Source organism: Hemitrygon akajei, chromosome 11, assembly GCF_048418815.1.
Source record: "Hemitrygon akajei chromosome 11, sHemAka1.3, whole genome shotgun sequence".
Lineage (NCBI taxonomy): Eukaryota > Metazoa > Chordata > Chondrichthyes > Myliobatiformes > Dasyatidae > Hemitrygon > Hemitrygon akajei.
This window is the reverse complement of record NC_133134.1, coordinates 18741754-18767713: the sequence shown is the minus strand read 5'-3', so window position 1 is coordinate 18767713 and position 25960 is coordinate 18741754. Positions and strand designations below refer to the sequence as shown.

At 39.4% G+C, this 25960-nt stretch overlaps 1 protein-coding gene across 5 annotated transcripts in view; it reads left to right on the top strand.

Annotated features, from left to right (window-relative positions):
• usp7 (ubiquitin specific peptidase 7 (herpes virus-associated)) overlaps positions 1 to 15713 on the top strand; it is an 80249-nt gene extending 64536 nt beyond the window's left edge. Inside the window, exons 24-32 of one of the 5 annotated variants that reach the window (XM_073060324.1) lie at positions 9 to 111; positions 3056 to 3133; positions 5089 to 5189; positions 5801 to 5900; positions 6007 to 6126; positions 6274 to 6345; positions 8000 to 8090; positions 8289 to 8324; positions 14252 to 15713. In XM_073060324.1, coding sequence (XP_072916425.1) covers positions 9 to 111; positions 3056 to 3133; positions 5089 to 5189; positions 5801 to 5900; positions 6007 to 6126; positions 6274 to 6345; positions 8000 to 8090; positions 8289 to 8324; positions 14252 to 14358 — 808 coding nt within the window. In that variant the 3' untranslated portion in view covers positions 14359 to 15713. Of the gene's footprint in view, positions 1 to 2; positions 112 to 3055; positions 3134 to 5088; positions 5190 to 5800; positions 5901 to 6006; positions 6127 to 6273; positions 6346 to 7999; positions 8091 to 8288; positions 8325 to 14251 lie in introns of all 5 variants that reach the window. The other 4 variants (XM_073060323.1, XM_073060321.1, XM_073060326.1 and 1 more) reach the window with 4 other exon arrangements.
• The last annotated feature ends 10247 nt before the right edge of the window (positions 15714 to 25960 follow it).

Sequence of the window (25960 nt, the reverse complement as noted above, 5' to 3'; positions counted from 1 at the left end):
AGTTACAGGGATGGCCCTGGTAATCCTCTTAGACATAATTATGAAGGCACACTTAGAGATCTGCTGCAGTTCTTCAAGCCAAGGCAACCAAAGAAACTCTATTATCAACAGGTATGCTTGATTATCTGCAGGGTTAATAACGTGTTCAAAAAGTTTGGGTAAACTTGTGTAAAAGATGTGTTTAGAACTTTCAAATAAATTTGTTGATATCACTTCTCATGATCATCTATCACTGTTCTAGTGCAGTTTTGCCAATATTTAACTTTTAGTAGCCTTGTCACTGTTGCCTGAAGAATATTTTAATCTTTAAATTTAAAGAATGAGATTATTCTATTGCAAGTTTATGTGGAGTACTTTTGTATTTGTGACATGAAAATGCAAAGAAGTATGAATGTTATGTTTTGAAAAGCAGCCAATGTTTTAAGCCAACTTTAACAAAAAGGTCTTTTTCAGTTTGTTATACCCAATTGTTTTGGGTATAGATGATTTAAAATGCCTCCTAAATCATCCTCATAGGTTGTTTCTAAGGAGGACAAGTCGTTCCTTTCTAATCACACTACTAAAACTATCTAATTCTAGAATCAATTTGATCTTGTCTACAGCCTTCCTGGATTTTTTTGCGTTTTCCCTTAAACCATAAGATCACCAGTTACAACTAAACAAGGGTTTTACGAACATTCATCGTAACTTCCTTTCTCTTTTTGCAGAACTATTTCTGAAAAGTACAGTTACATTAGTTGCTGTATTTTCTCAATGTGCCCTGCCACTTTCCAAAAACAGTACTCCAGATCTCCTCACAGCTACCTGGACTATTCCTCTTCCCACCCTGTCTCTTGCAAAAAGTCTATCCCCTTCTCACAATTCCTCCGTCTCCGCCGCATCTGCTCTCAGGATGAGGCTTTTCTTTCCAGGACGAAGGAGATGTCTTCCTTTTTTAAACAAAGGGGCTTCCCTTCGTCCACCATCAACTCTGCTCTCAAACGCATCTCTCCCATTTCCCGCGCATCTGCCCTTACCCCATCCACCCGCCACCCCACTCGGGATAGGGTTCCCCTTGTCCTTACCTACCACCCCACCAGCCTCCAGGTCCAACATATAATTCTCCGTAACTTCCGCCACCTCCAACGGGATCCCACCACCAAACACATTTTTCCCTTCCCCCCCCCCCCCCCCCCCCTTCTGCTTTTCACAGGGATCGCTCCCTACGCGACTCCCTTGTCCACTCATCCCCCCCATCCCTTCCCACCGATCTCCCTCCTGGCACTTAGCCTTGTAAAAGGAACAAGTGCTACACCTGCCCTTACACTTCCTCCCTCACCACCATTCAGGGCCCCAGACAGTCCTTCCAGGTGAGGCGACACTTCACCTGTGAGTCGGCTGATGTGGTATGCTGTGTCCAGTGCTCCCGGTGTGGCTTTTTATATATTGGTGAGATCCGACGCAGACTGGGAGACCATTTCGCGGAACACCTACGCTCGGTCCGCCAGAAAAAGCAGGATCTCCCAGTGGCCACACATTTTAATTCCACGTCCCATTCCCATTCTGATATGTCTATCCATGGCCTCCTCTATTGTCAAAATGAATCCAAACTCAGGTTGGAGGAACAACACCTTATATACCAGCTGGGTAGCCTCCAACCTGATGGCATGAACATTGACTTCTCTAACTTCCGTTAATGCCCCTCCTCCCCTTCTTACCCCATCCCTGACATATTTAGTTGTTTGCCTGTTCTCCATCTCCCTCTGGTGCTCTCTTCCCCCCCACCCTTCTCCTAAGGCCTCTCGTCCCATGATTCTTTCCCTTCTCCAGCTCTGTATCACTTTCGCCAATCACCTTTCCAGCTCTTAGCTTCATCCCACCCCCTCCAGTCTTCTCCTATCATTTTGCATTTCCCCCTCCCCCCCACTACTTTCAAATCTCTTACTATCTTTCCTTTCGGTTAGTCCTGACGAAGGGTCTCGGCCCGAAACGTCGACAGTGCTTCTCCCTATAGATGCTGCCTAGCCTGCTGTGTTGTTGTTTGAATTTCCAGCATCTGCAGACTTCCTCGTGTTTGCTCCAGATCTCCTTTTAGAATTCTAGATTCGTGTAATTTTTTCCCCCATTTTCTGCTTCATTTCTCTGTATTGATTTTAACAAGCAAGTATTCTTGTTCCACCAGCTTGTTTGTTTCCTTGAGTATATTACTATACTCACAGTTCACCAAGTACCAAGTTTTTTCATTTATGTATTTGGAAATTCTACTCTGTACACCTGAGTCCAGATGTATATTTTTTAAAAAGTAGTGGTTTGAACATGGGGGTTGGTGAAATACTATAATTCCTTTCTCTCGGTACAATCTTTTTGCCGCTGTTTACTGTTAATGTCAGTCCTATTCTTGCTTCTGCAGCCCTTTTCAGTACATAACCCTTAAGCCAGATGAAAAATCTATTATGTGATACTTTATCAAATGTAGTTTTGGAGCACAACCACGTCAATAGCTTTTTCCTCAGCAGCCTCTCTACAAAGTTTTTACTAGCTCATGTTGAGAATATGGAACTGTAGAGCAGGCTTAAATGAGAAAATCTTCCTTTGATTTATTTAATGAGATTTATTTTTTTGGCTCAATAAATCTCGCAAAATTGCTGCATGGCAGCTTAATGTTTGAAACATAATTACTGCATATTTTATTGCAGATAAATTTCTTATTGGCCTGAAAAATGGAATTCGGCTATTTTAGTAGTATCCGTGAATTTGAAGTTTCTAAAATTGCACTCATTATTTGCTTATTCTGTAATTAGAGTATGTAGTGGGATTAAAGGGTTGTAAAAACAAATTGTTGTCAGAACAATTTTAATCCCGAACGAGAAAAAAGGTGTTCTTAAAAGGGATTGTGAAGTTGCTGCTTTTTGATTAGAAGTTTCAAGTGGCTGTAAAATGCTTCAATCTGGCAATCTCTGTTGCATATCCGTAGCTGAGATTGAAACTGGTCACACATGCAGTTATTTTTTTCCACTTTGTTTTAAATTTCATACTTTTCTAGCGTTATAATAAAATCTTGTTTTCCTGATCTTAGTTGAAAATGAAGATCACAGACTTTGAAAACAGACGAAGTTTCAAGTGTATATGGCTCAACAGCAACTATAGGGAAGAGGTAAATATTTACTTCTGGGCTACATTTAAGATTGAGTAGACATGTAGCTTAGTGTTGCAAAATGGGTGGCATTTTAACAAAATTGGGGAGAACATTCTAAAAAGATGGCCTGCAGCTGTGCCTAGAGAATGTTTTCTACACTTTCTGCATGTTGAATGTAGACCTGAACAACAGACTTTCTTCAGTCTTGGTTTTTTACTCACTGGAGTTTAGAAGATTGAGGGGGGATCTTATTAAAACATATAAAATTCTAAAAGGATTGGACAGGCTAAATGCAGGAAGATTGTTTCCGATGTTGGGGAAGTCCAGAACAAAGGGTCACAGTTTAAGGATAAGGGGAAGCCTTTTAGGACCGAGATGAGGAAAAACTTCTTCACACAGAGAGTGGTGAAGCTGTGGAATTCTCTGCCACAGGAAACAGTTGAGGCCAGTTCATTGGCTATATTTAAGAGGAAGTTAGATATGGCCCTTGTGGCTAAAGAGATCAGAGGGTATGGAGAGAAAGCAGGTATAGGGTTCTGAGTTGGATAATCAGCCATGATCATACTGAATGGCGGTGCAGGCTCGAAGGGCCGAATGGCCTACTGCTGCACCTATTTTCTAAGTTTATATTCTGTTTTTTGCCTGATCTTTCTTGTCTTTTTGTATGCGGGAGAGGGGGATTTGTGGATTGTTGATTGTGCCGCTGTTCTTTTTCTTCCTGGTTTTGTGGCTATCTGGAGAAAAAGAATTTCAAAGTTATATACTTTGATAATAAATGAACCTTTGAAAAAATTAGTAACTTGAGTTATGAAACATTTGTTTTTACAGATAAATGCTATTCTTGCAGTTAAAATTATAAGTACCAGCGCAAGAAACATGACCAGAAGAGCATTCAGTCCATCTTCTATTCAATAAAATTGAACTTCCAAATAAACCTCGTTTTTTTGCCTTATCCCAATAACACATTATTCTCTTAACACCAAAAAAAATTTTTTCATCTATGCCCTAAACGGGCTCTTGATTAAATATCTACTGGCAAAGCAAATTTTAAAGATGTGCAATCTTTTTGCTCGCACCTCTAATGAGATTGGATAAAATCTGTTATTTCACATTTTCTTATTGCTGAAGAATGCTTTGCTGCTTTGTTAACTCTGGAGCATTTTTTATAGTAAACCTGCACCAGGATTTGTAAGCACAATGGTAAGATGAAAAGATGATCTTTCACTCATTTCCCATCATTAAATGGTCTGTTAACACTAAAAATATGCAGTAAAGGTACAGGATCTTTATTCTGAAAAATTGTGCTCCAGTACTTGTTTCTTTCATAGTATTATAATATTGTAAACTTATCCTTCAGGTGCTGCCAACATGTAGCCTAGGAATAAGTGTAATCAATTTCACTGGACTGATTAGATTGAGTAAATGGCCAATTTACTTTTAGCTTTCAGGCTTGTATATTGTGATGTGAAAGTCAGCAACGAGCTGGAGGTCATATGCCAGTCTGAACCTGGACACCTGCAGGACTTGCCACTGTGACTATGGAACACAGTGCAGACATCAGCTGGGAATTCTGTCAGATGCACTTTGCATTCAGACCCTCGCCCTGTTGTTGGGCTTGCCCAGTATACATGGCGTGACCCTATTAATCTGAATGATCATTGCTGTATTGGGAGAAGCAGCCACAGGAAGGTGGCTCAGATTTTGTATTTATTTTCTTGTACTCAAATAGTTTTATGAGAGTATTGATTTTTTTTAACTTGTTTATTGAAATGTTTTTCAAACTATGAAAATGTTTTGTGCATGGGTCAGATTGGAACTGAAATCCATCACGTGGTCAGGTGTGTCTGGCCAGTATAGCTGAGCCCACATGGTAACAAACAATATAGCCACAAGAATGCTGCTGGTAGCCTGTTGGGTTGTGCAGCTGTAAATAGGCTTAAACATTTATTAATCATTATTTGGTTTTATTACAGGAGATAACACTATATCCTGATAAGCATGGTTGTGTTCGTGACTTACTGGAAGAATGTAAGAAAGCTGTAGAGTTGTCAGATAAAGGATCCAGTAAACTAAGGTAAGAATTGTGTAGTAATCACCTCCTTGTTAACATAGCCAATGTAAATTAGTTAATAGTAAACTGTTTTGGTATGTTGTTTTGTTACTTCTTGGTAATCCATATCAGGAAATCTTGTTGTTTAATCCAAAACAAATTCAGCTCAATTAACTTTTCAAGTAATAGTATTACCTTCCTTCACATTTTTGTAGTGTAACTTACAAATTGTCCACATCCATAGAACCGCACATTCTGGTAATTTTCATACAGGTTAATGGCTGGGCATTGATTTTAATTAACATATTTGCCTGAAGAAAGTAATGCTTAGATGCTAATTAATATTCACCAAATGTTTTATACAATGAAAAACAAATTGTGTACTTCAAAGGGTCTTATATTGCTATCTAGTTGTCATTGATTCCTAGATAAAATACGGTCAGATGTTCCTGGCTCAATTTCTGTAAACAATGCTAAAAATTTAAAGGCAAGGTTTTTTCTTGCAATCGAAACTGGTCCAATTGTATGGATAATACACGGTTCTATCATATCTGAGCAGTTAAATATGAAAAAAAAAATTATTCTGCATTAACTTTAAGCAAAGATAATTTGTATCTATTTTTGCTTTTGCTTAGACTACTGGAAATTGTAAGCTACAAAATAATTGGAGTCCATCAGGAAGATGAGCTGTTAGAATGTTTATCTCCAGCAACGAGCCGGACTTTCAGAATAGAGGTACGTTATTTTAGTAAGACTTAATATACATTCTAATTTCAAAAGAATATACATTCTAATTTCAAAAGAAACTTTCTAATTAGTGTATTGATTTGACATTTCTCAGGAGGTTCCTCTAGATCAGGTAGAACTGGATAAAGAGAATGAATTACTGATCCCAGTGGCACATTTTCACAAAGAAGTTTTTGGCACTTTTGGAATTCCATTCTTGTTGCGGATATGCCAGGTGAGCTGCCTCGTGTATCAAACACTTAAATATATTTATAGAATATCACTGGTTTATAAAAGTTCAATGTGAAATATTTGTGAGCATTTTGAGAAGCTTTAATAATGTTTCTGAAGATCAAGAGTTCACCTGTATCATACATTTTAGAGCGAACCATTCAGGGAGATTATGAAACGAATTCAAGGAATACTGGAAGTCCAAGAGAAGGAGTTTGAAAAAGTAAGTGCTTCCAATTTTACCTTTCAAATTCATTGTGGTAGTCAATAAGAGAAAGCAAATATTCTTGTTTACGATTCATCATTGTTTAATAAATGCATTTACTGCTTTCCGCACACAAAAAAGAAACATCAATAAAATGCAACACACAAAATGCTGGAGTAACTCAGCGGGCCAGGCAGCATCTATGGAAAAGAGTACAGTCAACGTTTCGGGCCAAGACCCTTCAACGGGACTGGAGGGGAAAAAACTGAGAAGATTTTAAAAGAGTGGGGGAGGGGAGAGAGAAACACAAGGTGATAGGTGAAACCTGAAGGGGGAGGGAGGAAGTAAAGAGCTGAGAAGTTGATTAGTGAAAGAGATACAGAGCTGATAGAAGAGGACAGGCCATGGAAGAAAGAAAAGGTGGGAGGAGGAGCATTGGAGGGAGGCAATGGGCAGGCAAGGAGATGAGGTGAGCGAGGGAAAGTGGGTGTGGGGAATGGTAAAGGTTGTGGGGGTGGGGCATTACCAGAAGTTTGAGAAATCGATGTTGATGCCGTTGGGTTGGAGGCTACCCTGACAGAATATAAGCTATTCTTCTTCCAACCTAAGTGTGGCCTCATTGCAACAGTGGAATAAGCCATGGATAAACATACCAGAATGGGAAGTCGAATTAAAATGGGTGGCCACTGGGAGATTCTGCTTGTTCTGGTGGATGGAACGTAGTTGCTTGGTGACACAGTCTCCCAATCTACATCGTCTCACTTATCTACAGGAGGCCACACCAGGAGCACTGGACACAATATATGACCCCAACAGGCCCACAGGTGACATCGCCTCACCTGGAAGGACTGTTTGGGGCCCTGAATGGTAGTGAGTGAGGAAGAGTAGGGGTAGGTGTAGATGAATGGACAAGAGAGTCGTGTAGGGAGCGAAAACTGGAAAGCAGGAAGTCGGGGGAGGGAAAGAAGTGATTGGTGGTGGGATCCCATTGAAGATGGTGGAAGTTGCAGAGAATTATGTGCTGGGTGCAGAGGCTGGTTGGGTGGTAGGTGAGGACAAGAGGAACCTTATCCCTAGTAGGATGGGGTGAGAGCAGACATGCGTGAAATTGAAGAGATGCAGTTGAGGGCAGCGTTGATGGTGGAGGAAGGGAAGCCCCCATCTTTAAAGGACAGCATGTCCTTTGTTCTGGAATGAAAAGCCTTAACCTGAGAGCAGCTGTGACAGGGACGGAGGAAACATTCACCATACCCCTTTCTCCCTCTCACCTCATCTCCTTGCTCCTCCTCCTCCTCCTCCCCCCTTTCCTTTTGTCCTCTTCTATCAAACTCCTCCCTCTGCCCTGTATCTCTTTCACCAATCAAATTCCCAGCTCTTTACTTCATCCCTCCTCCTCCAGGTTTCACCTGTCAACCTTGTGTTTCTCTTCTCCCGCCTCCACCTTTTAAAGCTACTCCTCAGCTTTTTTCCCCCAGTCCTGCCAAAGGGTCTTTGCCCGAAACATTGTGCTCTTTTCCATAGATGCTGCGTGCCTTGTTCTGTTTTTCCAGCATTTTTGTGTGTTGCTTTGATTTGGATTTACAGCATCTGCAGATTTTCTCTTGTTTGAGTAATAAGTGCAACTGCATTTACTTTGTTCAGGATTGATTTAAATATCAAATCTCTTTTAAAGTTCAAGTTTGCGATTGTGATGATGGGTCGGCAGCAGTACATAAATGAGGACGAGTATGAAATCAACCTGAAAGATTTTGAACCACAGCCCAGTGAGTAGCAATAGATTTATTTCCACTTGGAAGTGAAAAGGGTTGGTTGGAATGCCTAAAATACTGCTAAATTGATTACAGAAATTTTATGGAAATAACCATGGTCATTATTTATTTCTTGTGTTTGTAATATGTATTTCTGGAGGGCAGTAAGGGTCATCTCTTGTGGGAGTTTTATATACATGGCTTTTTTTTCAGAAGACTGGCCTGTTCCAGATACTCTTCAGTTGACGGGTAAGCTTTTGTAACACTGGGAATAGATTAAAAGTTTATTTGTACATGTAACTTGTGTCTTTGCATGAAAACCTGAATATTGAAAATAACAACAAAATCATGAAGTATTGGTCATTCTTTGACAAGATCCCAAACTGAGCTGTTAGGATCTTCAATACTGAAGGCTATTTCTATGGCATAATACATTCCAAGTTATTTATGTGTCTAAAGTTAACATGGACTTGTTGAGATACATTTGTGATTCTGTGTATTGGATTCCAAATCCAATGCAAAGCCAGTTTCACGATTTTGTGTATTGGCATTAGAATTTTCACTGTATACCAAAGAAATGTAAATCACCAGTTCACTGCAAAAGCATACCATTCAGTCGTAATTAGTGCATTTTTCTGTTAATCTTTTTTCTATGGGACCACTAACTGTGTGAGGTGTCACTTCAGTTGTTTTAATTTTTGGAGCTTTCCTGCAACCATGCTGAAGAAACATGTATTTGCATGGATTTTAACTGCTGATCCAGACTAGTATTCTCACTTTCTTCTTGTTACCTTCCTTTCACTGCCTTTGTTTTTCTCCTCCCTGTCCCTGTCATTTTTCATCTTCTATTACTATGCATTTCAATCTCTACCTCGTATTGACATTGCTACTCTTCTGCCATTTTCCAAGTCATCAATTATTTAGTGCCTTCTGAAGGTTGAATGGAGATGCCTGGTGCTGCGCTTTTTTTTTTTACATGAAGCAACTCCAGCTCATCGAGAGATCAGTAGTGGAAAGAGTGAGCAGTTTTAAGTTCCTGGGTGTCAACATCTTTGAGGATCTATTCTGGCCAACATATCAATGCATTTACAAAGAAGTCACAACAGTGGCTATGTTTCATTAAGAGTTTGAGGAGACTTGGTGTCACCAAAGACATTTGCAAATTTCTACAGAGCTTCTAACTGATTGCATCACCGTCTGGTATGGAGGGGTCACTGCACAGGATCAGAAAAAAGCTGCAGAAATTTGTAAGCTCAGCCAGCTCCTTGATGGGGCAATAGCCTCCCCAGCTTCAAAACCTCAAAAGGCTATGCCTCAGGAAGGCAGCTTCTATTTTTAAGAACACCCATCACCCAGAGCATGCCCTCTTATTGCTACCATCAAGGAGGTGGTACTGGAGTCTGAGGACACACATTCAACATTTAAGGAACTGCTTCTTTCCCTCTGTCATCAATGAACCCATGAACAACTGAGAGAACTGAAGGGGCTTGGGGCATTTCTATAGATCTTCAAAGATAGCAAGGCAGTTTAAAAAAAGATCAAGATATGTTTCCCTTGATTAGCCAAGACTGTTAAAGTAAGAGGAAAGAGGTACTTGGAAGTGCATTAAACACTTGGCTGTATGTAGCTTGTCCATTTCCGGTTATTACATTCTAGCAAGGATGTAACAATTCAAAAGAGGGAATGGGCCAGGAAAGGCATGCGGCTGCCAGGGTTGAGGAAATTTGGCTGCGAAGATAGTTCGGCTAGACTGGAGTTGGTTTCTTCAGAACAGGGATATTTATTTAAGATGCCAAGAAGTAAGTGATTCAGGTAAAGTGGATAAGGAAGATTTTTATCCTAGAGTTATAATAGTGCAGCAACAGACCCTGTATAGTAATGCCAGCCATCAGGTATCCATCTGCTTTGTGCCATAGCGATTCAGGTGCTTATCCAGATAACTTTTCGTTGTTGAATGTTTATGTTTGTCTTATCATCTCGTGCAGTACATTCCTAGTTGCAACTACTCTCAGGGTGAAATGTTTATTTTCCTCATATCCACTGTAACCTCCTTGCTGCTCGTATTAGACATAACCCCTCAACTTCATGGAAAATGAGCCCAGTCTGTACAGTTTCTCACTGAAGCATTCCATTCCAGGCAATATCTTTATAAATCTCTGCACCTTCTGCAGTGCAACCACATCCATGCTATACTGTGGTTAGCCTACAGTGCTTGTGTACTGCAGTGTACATTGCTTGTTGCCAAAGTTTCAAAGTTGTACCATAACTTAATAGGGTTTATTTTCTGTGTCCCGGCCAATGAAAGCCAGCATCTCATATTTGCTTCAATACTTTTGTCTACTAATGCTGCAATGTTTTGGGATCTACTGGAAGTGCTTGTACTTTGTCAGCTGTAGCATTTATGGTGTACATCCTATCCTTAGAGCTCGCAAAATGCAGCACTTCTCAGAACTAAATGCCACCTGCCTTTCATTTTGTAACCTAAAATCCTCTCTAGAAGCATTAAAATAAGAATTTGTGGTGAAGTCCTAGTTACATTAAAAAAGTATATTTCGAAGTAAAGTTATGATTTAAAAAGCTAGAATTAAACAGCACAAGTGAGAACTCCAATGATAACCTGTGACAAACATTAAATTAGCCAATTGGAAAAAAGGAGTTTTTAAAATAATGCAAGTTGCAGGAGCTCAGATCAAAAATAAGTCTTCATTCCTTCTAGTGAATGTTACTTTTCATGATTGCATGGAGTTTAGCTGCTACCTCCCTTGAGTATGTCAGCATGTAATTGTACATTTTACAATTCTGTGGTAAAGTAGAATTTACTAATTTCAAAGAAATAACCCATAAACACCCAAGATAGCAGATATGTGCAACATTTTAAAATGTTGTGAAATCCATTATTTTGAATAAATGATGAACGTTAGAGTCCATATGTTGATTGCAGGCTTTTTTTTTTGTAAAATGCAGTATTTCCCTTGATTACTTCAGTGAAGGCAGAAGTCTAGATGGGGGGCTAAATTTATGAGCACAACTGTGATGTTTGGTGCAGAAAACCTGAAGGAAGATATTCTAAGGCACCCTAACTAGAAGTACAGTGGATTCTGGTTCATTGGGACCAGTACTTCTTGGCCCAATTAAGTGGCTGCCCCTATTAGCTGAAGCTTTATATAGGAGTAGTTTTAAAAAAATATTAAAAGGACAGACTACACTTTAACTGAGTGACAAATTATGTATTTAAATGAAATACAGAACAAATTCAAATACTGCTAACACTACTGTAGTCCTATTAGTTTCTAAAGGCTATTGACAGAGGAATTCATCCAGTGTATGCTACTGTGTTTGATTATCTGTAAATAAAATCAGCACAGCCGTGTAGCGTAATATTTTCAGCTAGTATCAAATCTTTTGTGGCATCTTGACATGGGTCTAAAATTTTTAAGTCTAAATAAGTTATCAAAAGTTAAAGCTCTTTGCATCTGCATTTATCAGCCTAAGTAGATAATTCCACACAAGTGCACGTGACTGAAGTCAGTCAGAAGCAGTTCTGCAACAGTCTCCTATCCCAGTTAAGTGGCATAGTATCTCAAATAAACTAAAGGAGGGGTCCCAGCTATTTTCTCGAAAATTAGTTTCTGTTCATTAAAAACTGCCCCAAATAAGCAAACCGCTGTGCCAATTAACTGATGGCCCAGTTAGCTGGAATTCGCTATTTGAATAGACAAGGACTGATTAGTGGTAGTCGTCATGGTTTTATGCCTGTGGTAGGTCATGTCTAACAAATCATAGTGTGGTTTTTTTTTTGAAGAAGTGACCAGGAAAGTTGATGAAGGCAAAGCAGTGATTGTTGTCTATATGGACATTAGCAAGGCCTATGACAAGGTTCCGCATGGGAGGTTGGTCAAGATGGTTCAATCGTTTGGCATTCAAGATGAGGTGGTAAATTGGATTAGACATTGGTTTTGCAGGAGAAGCCGAGAGTGGTAATAGATGGGTTCCTCTCTGTCTGGAGGCCTATGACAAGTGGTGTGGTATGTTGCAGGGATCAATGCTGGATCTGTTGTTTGCCATGTTAATGATCTGGATGGTAATGTAGTCAACTGGATCAGTAAATTTGCAGATGACACCCAAGATTAGGGCCGAAGTAGGCAGTGAGAAAGGCTATCAATGCTTGCAGCATGATCTGAATGAGTTAGAAAAATGGCAGGTGGAATTTAATGCAGATAAGTGTGAGATGTTAGACTTTGGAAGGACTAACCAGCGTTGGACTTGCACAGTGAGAGGTAAGGCACTGAGGACCACAGTAGAACTGACGAATCTGGGAATACAGATTCATTCTACTTTGAGAGTGATGTCATGATTAGATAGGGTCATAAAGAGCCTTTGGCACATTGGCCTTCATAGATCAAAGTATTAAGTATGGGAGTTGGGATGTTATGTTGAAGTTGTATAAGATGTTGATCGGACCTAATTTGGAATCAATTTCTGGTCATCTACCTACAGGAAAGATTTCATTAAGGTTGAAAGAACACAAAATATTTACAAGGATGTTGCCAAGTCTTTAGAGCCTGAGTTATAGGGAGAGATTGATTACATTAGTACTTTTATTTCCTAGAATGTAGAAGATTGAGGGAAGATTTGATAGTGGTATACAAAATTGAGGGGTTTGGTAGGGTAAGTGCAAGTAGGCTTTTCCCACTGAGGTTGGGTAAGACTGGAACTGGAGGTCATTAGATAAGGATGCAAGGTAAATTGTTTAAGGGGAGCATGAGGAGGAACTACTTCTCTCAAAGGGTGGTAAGTTGCCAGTGAAAGTGGTAGCTGTAGGATCAATTTCAACATTTAACTGAAATTTGGATAGGAGAGTCCCGGTCGATCAGACTAGGCAGATTAATGTTTGGCTTGGATTAGATGGGCCAAAGTACTTATTTCTGTGCTGTAGTGTTCTCTGACCATGTAATAATAGAACATTTTACAATGTGAATTTATTTAGGTAAACTCACATTTTATTAATATGTTACAATTTTGAGGATATGAGTAGAACAAATCAAGAGTGGTGTATTTGGGTTTTGGGAAGGCTTTTAAGGCCCGCACAGGAGGTTGGTTAATAGAGTATATGAAATTTGAAGTCAATGTACTGACATGATGAGAATTGGTTATTGGACAGAAAGTCGATAGCCCACATTTAAAAACCTTCGAGAGTGTAAGATTGAGAAAAGTGATGTGCTGGCATTCCTCTTTTGCTATCAGTCTACACATTTCTACATAATAGAAATTGGTTCTATAATGGACCTGTTGGTTACATTTGTGGTTTGTATGTCATCATAAAGCAGATGATGGTGGCAGATTTCTAGGCAGGCAAATTTGAAAAGACTGTTTCACAACCCTCTTCAACACAGTAACCCAGCTAGCTGTTGCTTCAGTTCTAGTGGCTTGGATTATTTGGATTATTCCGACTGCTGGTGCTGTTTTGGTGAAGTATTTCTCCAAAGGCACAAAAGGAGTATCTTCATTGGTTCAGCAATCATCACTTTGAACAATAAAAGCAGGTCCTTGCTAATGGTGTCAAGAATATGCAAATTTTAAAACAGAAGCATAAATGACCCATATACACTGAGGATGTATGTGTGGCAAATTTAGGTGATATCTTTACTATTGAAATCTAGAATGAAAATCAAAAGAATATACGTGCTGGAAATCTAAAATAGAAACAAAATGCCAGAAAAGTTCCAAGTCGGGCAGCAACGTGTGTGTTTGGGGAAGGGGATACTTCAGAGTTCATCCTTTTGAGTCTTTGAGGTCCTTCATTAGATATAAATAAGTTTTACTTTATGAATGAGTAAAATGAAACTGAGCAATTCTGTTTTTGTCCATAATGATGGAACTTTCATCACAGAAATTTTAAGCATGTTTGCTCACAGTGAGAAGTCTGAATGCTGCAGGTGGCGAAATGGCTGTGGCATCATTGCATTTTAAGAAGTGTGGAAGCTCTGAGAACCTGTTTCTTATTTGTATGCATGGGCTTTAACACCCTTGATGATTGTATTTTAAAGTTTTTGTGGTCCTAATTATATTAAGTGATGTTGATAGTCAATGCAAAAGCTGCAGTTTATTTATGACAAACAACTGAGTTACATATAATCAAAATTATTCAAGTATCTAATATATTTTTCTTGTTCCAGGTAATATGTCCCAGCCAAGGCCATGGTTGGGACTTGATCACTTCAATAAAGCTCCAAAGAGAAGTCGCTATGCATATCTGGAAAAAGCGATCAAGATTCACAACTGACACCAATAAATGACTTGGTCAAAATTGTGTGTCTAAAAAAAATAAATTTAAAGAATCAAAAAGACACTGTGCACCTATCCAACAACAGTAACAAAAAACTTTGGTACAAGTGCACCTTGTCAAAAGTCTTCAGCGACAGGATTTGCTGCTGATGCTAATTTTATTTTGTTGAGGCTGTTCGGTTTGGCTTCCCTGTACCAATTGACTGCCTATTTTCCAGATGGAGCAAAGAAATGGATTTACCCTTTACAAAGAGCAATGCAGTCAGGTGTGAGTTCTTCTTATAAAGGTGAAAAAATGTGGCAGCATAGTGAAGGAGCTGAGTAGTAAGAAAACAGCTAGTCATTTGCTAAATGGTTTCATGCCTTTTAGAATAACCCACAGCAGATGGCATAGGATTCACATCTTTGACTGGCTGCTAATTACAAGTGTTGTGAAACTTCACAAATGCTTGAAGAAGCAGTCAGCATGTTCATGTTTACAGTCATTTGGATAGTTTTTCTTTATTTAGGTAGTTTGGATGAATTCAGAATTTTTGTGAATTTGTACACCACCTACTTTCACAGCATTAATAAATGGTGTCTGTACTACATCTTGCACGTTGTTGGCACTTAATATTAAGGAGATTTTTTTTTTCTCCCAGCTGAATGTGGTCTTTGATTTTGTTTTTAAACATGACCTGGGTTTTTGTTCCCATACCATACTCTTTGTAGAACACCTTGGCAATAATAATAAATCAGTACTCATTGTATCCTGCCTGGTGCGAGTTTGTAGATCTGGCTATGCTTGTTTTACTTTGATGCTATGGCCATTGGTGCTTCCGAATGGTAACTGACTGGAGTAGGTGGGGTTTACTGTGCTGCCTGTGGGGAGTTGGTTTTAAAACAGTGGTGGCTGGAAAAGGCAAAGTTGAAAAATCTGAATGTTCTATTTTGTCATGGTGAGATGTGAAAAATTATAACATGACAAAAACAGCCTTTAGCACAGAGGGCATGCTCAATAACGTAAGTAGTAAGCTGTTGACTTTGTAAAAATTTTAAAAAAATACAAAAAAAATGTATATTTAATGATGAACATGTACAATTTAACACTCTAAGGATAAAATTCCCATGGAGGAGTCTGCAGGTAAAGTCACTGATGTTGATATTCATTGCGTGTAGTTTTATTTCAGACTGGGTTTTTTTTAAGCTAATTGCAGCAGCGTGTCTAGTTGAGTGCAGTAAAATAGAAATCTGCAATTCACAATTTCTCTTCCCTCTATCTTTTTAATTCACGTAGCAGTGTATGAAATCTTTTCCTGTATATTGCCTTTTTGCTGGAAAATGTTGTATGTTGAATAAAATTTTCTATAAAAATAGTGTATTTGCTTTGTCCATCCACAAACTAAGATTTTTGTTTTTATGGTTAAGTATTTAACCTGCAAGAGTGTCTTTTGATAGGTTAAGATTTTTTAATGTTGCTGAATATTATAAAATAGATTTAGAGCAAAATGCGGATGAGCAGCATTTTATTTCTTAGAGTAATAAAGTTATGTGTTGAGTATTAAATAAGTTATGTACTTAAACTGTATTTCCATTTCAAGTGTTGGTGTGATTACCTGCCCAAATGCAATGATTGCTGACTCTTAACTGTTGGGCTTGGTTCTGCTTTTATCAGTTCGTTTCTAAAATTTTATTACGCCAGTAAAATTTGTTTGATCTTTTTACAATGAAATGACACTTCACACATGAAAGTTCCTATTGGCTCCACTGATTCTAGGGTAAAACTTCTTTCATAGTGCTGTGACAAAATGTCACAATTGATCAGATTGCAATATTTGAAGAAGGGAAAGACTTCTGAAGTTAGATGTAAATCTGTTTGTGTTGTGATACACTCAAGGTGCTTTATGCCATCCTGAAAATGTATTTTCCCAAAAATCCTAACTGGGCTGTATTCAAGGATGATGAGCTTGACGAGAGGCTGACCTGGAAGAAGGGGCAGAATTTTGCTCCCATTGTACATGTTCAGGTGACGGAGAATGTTATTTTGTAAAGGTGCTAAGAAGTCATGATTTTGGGTGTCCAGTGACTGCTATGGTATTGTATCCAGTAGTGTGTATTCCCCTTTGCTTTTGTTTGCATGTTTTGATGTAAATGCTGTGAACTGTTTTAGATTCTTGCTTTTGCATCTTGGTGGCTTTTTTGATCATCAGGTTTTCTGCAGTTTTACCTGTCCACAAGGACAATAGGAAATTTGGCTATAATCATTGGATACAGATCATCTGCTTAACTATCAATCATCTGTCGCACTAAGACTTTGAAGTTTGTATTGCAAAGTTATTCCTTCCCAACTGTTAATTCCATTCTTGCCATCAAGATTCCTATCAAGGTAAAGCTTCCATTTTATTTCTCAAGTTCATTTCCAGAAAGGCTGAAATATGAACAGCAGAAGCTTCTGTTTCCCACAATGCTTCCTAAATGTGGAAATACAGTAGTTTTGCTGCAAAAAAAAAAGTGCAGTGTTTATCTTTGAGATCCATATCTGAGGATCTGAATCTTCTGATGGGTCCGGCATAAAGTGCCTCAGTTTAGACCATAGAGATGGGAGCAGATTTAGGTTATTTACCCATTGAGTCTGCTCCATTTGATCATCAAGCCTGATCCATTTCCCTCTCAGCCCCAATCTCCTGTGTTCTTCCCGACTGATCAAGAATCTATCAACCTCTGCCTTAAATATACATAAAGACTTGGCCTCCACATTGCCTGTGGCAATGAATTCCACAGATTCAGCACTCTTGCTAATGAAATTCCTCCTCATCTCAGTTCTAAATGGACGTCCCTCTATTCTGAGGCTGTGTCCTCTAGTCCTGGGCTTCTCCACCATAGGAAACATACTTTCTGTCAGCCTTTCACCATTCGATAGGTTTAAATGAGATTCTCTTCCCCACCCCTCCCACCATGAACATTATCTCAATACTTATTGCAACTTAACTATTTAATAGACAAATACTGTAATTCAGTTTTTTTATATTTATTGTGTATTTCATTGTACTGCTGCCGTGAAGTTAGATTTCACAACGTGAGCTGGTGATATTAAACCTAATTCTAATTATCTTGTTCAGCAGCTTCATGTCAAAGGCCTGAAAATCCAAGTATACGATATCTGCCAATTGTTTGTCCTGCTTGTTATTTCTTCAAAGAATTCCAGCAGATTTATTAGGCAAAAGTTTTCCTTCAAGGACACCATGTTAACAATGGCTGATTTTAATCATGTGCCTTCTAGTACCCCAAAATCACATCCTTCACAATCGACTCCCAACATCTTCCCAACCAGAGATCAGACTGACTGACCTATAATTTCCTTTCTTGAAGAGTAGAGTGATATTTGCAATTTTCTGGTCCTCTGGAACCACACCAAAATCTATTGATTTTTGGAAGATCATTACTAATGCCTTCAAGCACTTTCTCCCTAGTAATGGCTACTTCAGTCACTTCTGCCCCCGACACTATCAAAATTCCGGCATTCTGCCTGTGTCTTCCATAGTGCAGAGTACTTAAGTTCATGCGCCATTTCCTTGTCCCTCATTACTACCTCTCCAGCATCATTTTCCAGCAGTTTAATATCTACTCTTGCCTCCCTTTTACACTATATGTCTGAGAAAAAAATAAATTTGTATCCACTTCAATATTATTGGTTAGCTTGCCTTTGTGTTCCATCTTTTACCTTTTTATATTTTTAGTTGCCTTCTGTTTTCTAAAAGCTTCCCATGTCAGCTGCATTTGCATCATCCTGCCTTTTTGAATGTATCCTGTGCCTTCCAAATTGCTCCCAGAAATTCCAGCCATTTCTGTTGTCATCTTACCTGACGTCCCTATCAAATCAACTTTGGCTAGCTTCCCTCTCGCAAATTGCAGATTAATTTCTATCATATTATGATCCCTGGCCCCTAATCAATTTCAGTTCATTGCACAGCACCTAATCCAGAATAGTTGATCCCTAGTGAGCTCAACCATGAGCTGCTCTTAAAAAGCCATTTTGTAGGTTTCTGCAAGTTCCTCACCTTGAGATCCAGCACCAACCTGATGTTCCCAATCTACCTGCATATTGAAGTCCTCCATGACATTGCCCTTTTGACAAGCTTTTTCTATCCTGTTTTTAATTTGTGGCCCACATCCTGGTTACTGTTCGGAGGCCTGTTTATACCTCCCATGAGACCTTTGCAGTCTCTTGGCTCTAACCACAAGGATTCTACACCTTAGAATCTTATCACATTGATTCTCTCCCCCCCCCCCCCCCCCGCCCCAACAGCCACACCACTCCCTTACCCTACCAGCCTGTCCTTTTGATGCAAGGTGTATATTTAGATGATAAGCTTCCAGCTATAATCTTTCAGCCATGATTCAATGATGCCTACAACATGATACCTGCCAATCTCTAATTGTGCTACAAGTTTTATTACCTTATTCCATTTAGTGGGTGCATTCAGATATACCACAGTAGTCCTATGTTCTTCACCCTTTTCAATTTTGGTTCCCTTTGAACATCGCAACTCAAACTACTGACCACAATTTTGCCCTATCATCAGCCTGTCCTTGCACTTTCACTGTGCACTGCCTCTCTGTAAACCAACTGCCTCAACCTCAGCCCTATCACTCTGGTTCCTATCCCATTGCCAAAATAGTTTTAACCCTTTCAAAATTTCCTACAAAAGTGAAGATAAATGGATGATTATGTTTTTCATATGTAGTAGATGTGCCCACTCTCCAGTCACAGCATCTTTCTGCTTTTGAGAAGCTGATTATTTTGTCTGTATCTGGCACAGTGTCAGTTAACAAAGGTAGTCAAAGTGATACAAAAAATACCAGGTAACTAAAAGCAGTTTAACTATCTTAATATGTGGAAGGTTATAGGAAAAATTAATAGCATATAGACAATTTTGAGTTGATAAATAAAAATTGTAAGTGCTACACAAAATTGGAGCCATTTGACAAGAAAATGGAGCTTAGATTTTAGAATTTTTTTAAAAATTCTACTAATTGACTTGACTAATCTGTTGGAGTTTTTTGAGGATATAACCAGGAAGTTAGACAGGGGAGATCCAGTGGATGTTGTGTACCTCAATTTTCAGAAGGCATTTGATAAGGTCCCACATAGAAGATTGGTGGGTAAAATCAAAGCTCAGGGCATCGGGGGGAAGGCATTGACATGGATAGAAAACTGGTTGGCAGATAGAAAGCAAAGGGTAGCGGTGAATGGGTGTTTCTCGGAATGGCAGGTGGTGACTAGTGGGGTGCCACAGGGCTCGGTATTGGGACCACAACTGTTAACCATTTACGTTAACGATTTGGATGAAGGCATAGAAAATAACATCAGCAAATTTGCTGATACTAAGCTGGGTGGCAGTGTGACGTGATGAGGATGTTAGAATTCAGGGTGACTTGGATAGGCTGGGTGAGTGGGCAGATACTTGGCAGATGGCATTTAATGTGAATAAGTGAGGTTATCCACTTTGGGTGTAAGAACAGGAAGGCAGATTATTATCTGAACAGTGTAGAGTTAGGTAAGGGAGAAATACAAAGAGATCTAGGAGTCCTTGTTCATCAGTCACTGAAGGTGAATGAGCAAGTGCAGCAGGCAGTGAAGAAGGCTAATGGAATGTTGGCCTTTATTACAAAGGGAATTGAGTACAAGAGCAAGGAAATCCTCTTGCATTTGTACAGAGCCCTGGTGAGACCACACCTGGAGTATTGTGTACAGTTTTGGTCTCCAGGGTTAAGGAAGGACATCCTGGCTGTAGAGGAAGTGCAGTGTAGATTCACGAGGTTAATTCCTGGGATGTCTGGACTGTCTTACGCAGAGAGGTTAGAGAGATTGGGCTTGTACACGCTGGAATTAAGGAGATTGAGGGGATCTGATTGAAACATACAAGATTATTAAGGGATTGGACAAGATAGAGGCAGGAAATATGTTCCAGATGCTGGGAGAGTCCAGTACCAGAGGGCATGGTTTGAGAATAAGGGGTAGGTCATTTAGGACAGAGTTAAGGAAAAACTACTCCCAGAGAGTTGTGGAGGTCTGGAATGCACTGCCTTGGAAGGTAGTGGAGGCCAATTCTCTGGATGCTTTCAAGAAGGAGCTAGATAGGTATCTTATGGATAGGGGAATCAAGGAATATGGGGACAAGGCAGGAACCGGGTATTGATAGTAATTGATCAGCCATGATCTCAAAATGGCGGTGCAGGCTCGAAGGGCCGAATGGTCTACTTCTGCACCTATTGTCTATTGTAAATTGAGAACAATTATACAAAAATTAAATAATACTGAGAAGATGAATTGTAGATTCCTTGAAAGTGGGTCTAAGGAAGGAGAATATAAACTTGAAACCTATCAAATGTTGAAAGGCCTTGATAAAGTGGGTGTGGAGATGTTTCCTATGGTGGGAGAGTCGAGGGGCAGAGGACAGCCACAGAAAAGAGTGATGTCCTTTTGGAACGGAGATGGGGTATTTTTTATATGGGAGGGTGGTGAATCTGTAGAGTCCATTGCCTCGGATGGCTGTTCAGGCACAGTCCATGTGTTTTGGGCAGAGGTTGATGGGTTCTTGATTGGTTAGGGCATGAAGGGATACGGGGAGAAGGCAGGAGATTGGGAGTAGATAAAGAAGATAGTGGGTAACTTTTTTACACAGCGGTGAGTGCATGGAATGGGCTACTGGCTATGGTGGTGGAGATGGATATGATAGTGTCTTTTAAGAGACTACTGGACAGGTATATGGATCTCAGCAAAAGAGAGGGCGATGGGTAACCCTAGGTAATTTCTCAGGTAAGGACATGTTTGGTACAGCTTTGTGGGCCGAAGGGCCTGTATTGTGCTGTAGGTTTTCTATGTTTCTATTAACAAGCTGATGAGATTTAGGGGATTAATGGTATAATTGTAACTTTTTAATACAGTGGCTTGCAAAAGTTACTGTAAATAACTAAGCAAGTAAAAGGTGACCTGATTTCCAAAAAGCATAATGTTAAACATGACACATTTCTTTAATATTTTAAGCAAGATTACTTTTTTATTTCCATCTTTTACAGTTTCAAAATAACAGAAAAAGAAAAGGGCCTGAAGCAAAAGTTTGGGCACCCTGCATGGTCAGTACCTAGTAACCTTTGGCAATTATCACAGCTTATCACTTTATCAAAAATTATCACTTTCTGTAGCCAGCCAAGATTCTTTCAATTCTCTTTTGGGAGATTTTCACCCATTCTTCCTTGTAAAAGGCTTCTAGTTCTGTTAGATTCTTGGGCCATCTTATATGCACTACTCTATTGAGGTCTATCCACAGATGTTCAAAGATGTTTAGGTCAGGGGATTGTGAGAGCCATGGCAAAAACCTTCAGCTTGTACCTCTTGAGGTAGTCCATTGTGGATTTTGAGGTGTGTTTAGGATCATTATCCTGTTGTAGAAGCCATCCTCTTTTCATCTTAAGCTTTTTTACTGACAGTGTAATTGCTTCCAGAATTTGCTGGTATTTAATTGAATTCATTCTTCCCTTTACCAGTGAAATGTTCCCCATGCCACTGGCTGCAGCACAAGCCCAAAGCGTGATCAATCCACCCCCCATGTTTAACAGTTGGAGAGGTGTTCTTTTCATGACATTTTTCATCCTTTTTTTTTTCTCCAAACGTACCTTTGCTCATTGCAGCCAAAAAGTTCTATTTTAACTTCATCAGTCCACAGGACTTGTTTCCAAAATGCATCAGGCGTGTTTAGATGCTCCTTTGCAAACTTCTGACACTGAATTTTGTGGTGAGAACGCAGGAAAGGTTTTCTTCTGATGACTCTTCCACGAAGGTCATATTTGTGCAGGTGTTGCTGCACAGTAGAACAGTGCACCACCACCACTCCAGAGTCTGCTAAATCTTCCTTAAGATCTTTTGCAGTCAGACAGGGGTTTTGATGTGCCTTTCTAGCAATCCTACGAGCAGTTTTCTTGATCTTCCAGACCTCAACTTGACCTCCACTGTTCCTGTTAACTGCTATTTCTTAATTACATTACGAGGAACTGAGGAGACGGCTACCTGAAAAGACTTTGCTATCTTGTAGCCTTCTGCTTTGTGGGCATCATTTATTTTAGAGTGCTAGGCAGCTGCTTAGAGGAGCACATGGCTGCTGATTGTTGGGACAACGTTTGAGGAGTCAGGGTCTTTATAAAGCTTTGAAATTTGCATCACCTGGCCCTTCCTAATGATGACTGTGAACAAGCCTTAGCCCTAACAAGCTAATTAAAGTCTGAGACCTTGGTTAAAGTTATCTGAAGTTGGTTAAAGTTTCTAAAGTTTTAAAAATTAATTTACAACCTAATAAATTGACAGTTTTGGTATAATCCCTCAATATATTCATGGTATTTCTCTATCCGACCAAAATGTAATTGCATTCATTACATTATTGGCCAGAAGGGCTATTTTGTTGAAATGGAAAGATGTTTCTGCTCCTACTTTGATATAATGGTTTTCTCAGGTGATGCAATGTCTTAGTTTGGAGAAAATCAGAAGTCGAATTTTTGATCCTGGATTTGATTTTGAGAAAAGGTGGGGTTAATTTGTCCGTTACTATCATCTGATTTGAGTTAATTAATATGGTTTCCTTCCGATTTTTGTTTAAATGGATTTGAGTTGGCGGATTGATGTTTTTCTTCTATGGAGGCTTGTATGATGTATAGCTCCGGGGTTGTGCTCCCAATGGTTTTTTCAGTTAGTAGGGGTTCTTTTTTCTTTCTTTCAAAAAAATGTTCTTAATACTAAAAGTTATCTGAGAGCTCAAATCTCTTGGGGTGCCCAAACTTTTGCATGGTGCTCCTTTCTTGTTTTTCACTCTAAAATTGTACAAAAATGATACCTTAGTTGGTAAAGCATGTGAGGTAGCAGCTTTAATAAAGGGCTGAACTCAAAGATTATTTTGACAATATTTAGTGCATAACTAAAGTTTTGCATCCCAGTTCAGTCACCATATTTAAAATAAATATGATGGTCCTGGGGTCTGAGTAAAAGTTACTCAGAAAGCTTCAAGGATGCAGGATTCCACCTACAAAGCGAGACCAGAAATAAACCAAATTCCCTGTGCAATGAAAGTAAGATGTGACTGTAGATTACAGGCATGTTGCAAATTTGGATATCAGTGGAGAGAAGTTGCTCTTGGCAAATGATATATAGACTGAGGAATACAGCGTGGAGTAGGTCCTTGGAGCCACACAGACCAAGCAACTTCAATTTACCCTAACCTAATTATGGGACAACTTAAAATGACCAGTTAACCTACCCAGTACGACTTTGGACTGTGGGAGGAAACCAGAGTACTCAGAGAGGAAACACAGTCCATGAAGAGGACGTACAGAAATTGCTAACAGATGGTGCCAGAATTGAGCTCCAGCACCCTGAGCTGTAATAATGTCGGGCTGCTCTGGTCTGAGCAAATGATGCTAGCATAGGCTGTGTGTTAGGGGGAGGTTAGAACTGTGAAGCAACTTGTTACATAATATATGATTATGGAATTGAACTGTTTCTAGCTGTGAAAATAAGATGAAGGACTGTAAAGCCTGCTTCTGTGTTTTAGTGCTCTGACTAAGAGACTACAGCGGAATCAGAGTTAGCTATACGTCATGAAATTTGTTGTGCAGCAGCAGTAGATTGCAATACATAAAAACTAAATTACAGTAAGTAGGATATATTTAAAGTTAAGTAGTGTAAAAAGAGAAGAGAGAGGTTAGTGTTTGTGCGTTTAATTTCTATTCAGGAAACTAATTGAAGGGAAGAAGCTATTCCTGAATTATTGTGTGTGCCTTCAGGCTTCTGTACCTCCTCCCTGATGGTAGCAAGAAGAGGCCATGTCCTCAATGATGGATGCTGTCTTTTTGAGGCATTGTTCGTAATGTCCTGAATGCTGAGGGGATTAGTGCCCATGATGGTGCTGACTAAGTTAACTGACGAATGAAAGATTGTTGCTGTGACACCACTCAAACCAAGTCAAGTCACTTTTGATCTATCCCCTGTAAGCTGCCTTGTCACCATCTGAAATTCTGCCAACAATAGTCAAGTTTATAGATGGCATTTGAGCTGTGCCTAGCCATACAGACATGAGTGTAGAGAGAGTAGAGCAGTAGGCAAGGCACACATGTTTGAGGTGCGCCTGTGTTGGTTATCAGTGAGATAGAGACGTAGCACAGGGCGAATGCCACTTTTTTTGCTATGAATGTGAGCATTGATGTGCTGTGGAGAGTAGAGGACTGGAAATGTGGATGAACTTTTTAAGGTGAGTCAATAGGCTCAAGGCCATAAGATAAGGAACATAATTAGGTTTGGCTAATCAAGTCTGCTCCACCATTCCATCATGGTTGATTTATTATCCCCTCAACCCCATTCTCCTGAATTCACCCCATAATCTTCGACACCTTACTAATCAAAATCCTTTTATCCTCTGCTTTAAATATACCCAACGACTTTGCCTCCACTGTTGTAGGAGATGAGGGTAGGGAAGTGACATTGGTGGAGGTTTTGACTTCAAGATGTTACCTAGTTGAGGGTGAAGGTGAGATTGAGAATAATAGAAGGAAGGTAACTGGAGGTGGTGAGATTGAGGGCACCATGCAATACATATTTTAAATGCACAATGCATGAGAGAGCAAAAGCACTAAAGCTAGTAGCATTATATAAACAGATGTCAGAAACACTGAGTGGACCAGTCAGTAGTTTTGGGGTAAAAAAGAGATAATATTCCAGTTTTACTGAAGTTTCTCCCCATCAATTCTTTCTTCCAATGAGTGCATCAAAGATGCTTCCCACATTTGTGCAGGACTCAAATCAGCACTACCTTTGCTCTTAAGTTTCCACTCTGTCTCTGTCCTTCCCACTTCAGATTACAAACATTAGATGCGTTAGAATTTGTAACCTGATCCCTTCTATTGCAAGCTAATGTGGGTCCACAGTCATTGCCAATATTTATACTTAATATTGATTCATTCAGTGCTACTTCATCTGAAATGTATTTAAGAAGATATTGCTGGTACCTTGAATCATGATGAATGGAAAGTGTATGTTTTGGCACTGTAGGTTATCTATAGTTTGCTACTCTGTGACAAATTTTATCATGTTTGGAATGTTAGACTAGTTACTGAAGGCTGAAATTAGATAACTTCATTTATATTGCATTATTTCATGACCTTGTTGGTAGCAAATGGAACTTATCCAATCAGGCAGTATCTGTGGAAGTTGAACAATAAATGTTTCAAATCCAGGACCCTTCATAAGAAGGGTAGAGAGAAATGGGCAGATCTTAGTTTGATATGAATTTGTTTCTGGAATTGCAGGTGGACTTTAACTGGACTCTTATTGTTAACACAAGCCTTATTTTGCACACACAATGCTGGAGGAACTCAGCATCTACAGAAAGAAATATTCAGTCAATGTTACTGGCTGAGAAGGACCTCAGCCTGAAATATCAACTGAATATTCCTTTTCATAGATATTGCCTGATCAGCTGAGTTCGTCCAGCATTTTGTGTTACTCTGGATTTCCAGCATCTGCAGAATCTCTTGTGTTTATGAAATGTCTTGTTTTTCCTACTGTAGCTTTGAATTTT